At 58.9% G+C, this 1,595-nt stretch overlaps 1 protein-coding gene across 1 annotated transcript in view; it reads left to right on the forward strand.

Annotated features, from left to right (window-relative positions):
* Positions 1-923: 923 nt before the first annotated feature.
* The window catches only part of LOC107307224 (serine-rich adhesin for platelets-like), a 17,324-nt gene continuing 16,652 nt past the window's right edge, over positions 924-1,595 (forward strand). The window contains exon 1 of the mRNA XM_032441726.1: positions 924-1,403. Within this exon, the coding sequence (XP_032297617.1) occupies positions 939-1,403 (465 nt within the window). The 5' untranslated portion in view covers positions 924-938. The remainder of the gene's footprint in view (positions 1,404-1,595) is intronic.

Raw genomic sequence — 1,595 nt, forward strand, 5'->3', positions numbered from 1 at the left:
CATTGATCCCATTGATCCCAGTGTCCCCATTGACCCCATTGACACCAATGTCCCTATTGCCCCCATTGTCCCCATTGTCCCCATTACCCCCCATTGTCCCCATAACCCCATTGACCCTACTGATCCCAGTGACCCCTTTGATCCCATTAACCCCATTGTCCCCATTACCTCCATTGATCCCATTAACCCCACTGATCCCATTACTCCCATTGTCCCCATTGACCCCATTAACCCCACTGACCCCATTGATCCCATTGACCCCTTTGATCCCATTACCCCCATTGTCCCCATTGCCACCATAGTCCCCATTGTCCCCATTGTTCCTATTGTCCCCATAACCCCATTGACCCCATTAACCCCATTGACCCCATTACCCCCATTGCCCCGTTACCGCATTGTCCCCATTGATCCCATTGACCCCATTACCCCCATTGACCCCAATGTCCCTATTACCCCCATTGACCCCATTGATCCCATTACCCCCATTGACCCCATTAACCCCATTGTCCCCATTCACCCCATTGATCCCATAACCCCATTGACCCCATTGCTCCCACATCCCTCCACTTCCACCCTCGGTCTCTCCTCCCCCACTCCCCCCCACTTCCGTTTCCATCATCCACTTCCGCCTCACACTCCTCCCTTTCCGCTCCCTCCCTCTTCGCCTCAACATGGCGACGTCCACAACCCTCCACTTCCGCCCCCCACTCCTCACAACATGGCGGCTCCCATAGCCCTCCACTTCCGCCTCTTACCCTCCACTTCCGCCTAGTACACTCCACTTCCGCCCCCACTCCTCCCAAGATGGCGGCGCCCGTAACCCCCCACTTCCGCTTCGTACCCTCCACTTCCGCCCTTTACCCTTCACTTCCGCCCCCCACTCCTCCCAAGATGGCGGCACCCGTTGCACTCCACTTCCGCCCCCCACTCCTCACAACATGGCGGCGCCCATAGCCCTCCACTTCCGCCTCTTACCCTCCACTTCCGCCTCGTACCCTCCACTTCCGCCCCCCACCCCTCCCAAGATGGCGGCGGCCGTAGCCTTCCACTTCCGCCTCGTAACCTCCACTTCCGGCTCATACTCTCCACTTCCGCCTTTCACCCCCTCCACTTCCGCCTCTTGCTCTTCCCCTTCCGCTTCCGGTCCGTCCCCTTCCGCCCCCTCCCCTCAATCCAAGATGGCGGCGGGCGGTTCCCCGTCTGTTCCCGTTCCCCCCCGGGGCCGTTTCCCGGGTCGCCCCCCCCGCGCTCCGTCCCGTTCTTGTTTCCGGTTCCGGGTTCCTCTCGGTACCGTCCCGGTTCACGTTTCCGGTTCCGGTTCGGATCCGACTCTTCGGGTTGTGCTCGGGATCGCGGCGGGATTCGGGCGGTTCCGGGACGCGATGAGGAGAGAGAACGGGAAGGTGAGGAACGATGGGAGCGATGGGATTAATAGGGGATATGGGGTCTATGGGGTCTATGGGGTCTATGGGATCAATAGGGTCTATGGGGTCTATGGGGTCAATAGGATCTATGGGGTCAATGGGATCAATAGGGTCTATGGGATCAATGGGGACAATGGGATTAATGGGGTCTATGGGATCTATTGGGTGAAT

The sequence above is a fragment of the Coturnix japonica genome, unplaced genomic scaffold (genome assembly GCF_001577835.2).
Source record: "Coturnix japonica isolate 7356 unplaced genomic scaffold, Coturnix japonica 2.1 chrUnrandom515, whole genome shotgun sequence".
Lineage (NCBI taxonomy): Eukaryota > Metazoa > Chordata > Aves > Galliformes > Phasianidae > Coturnix > Coturnix japonica.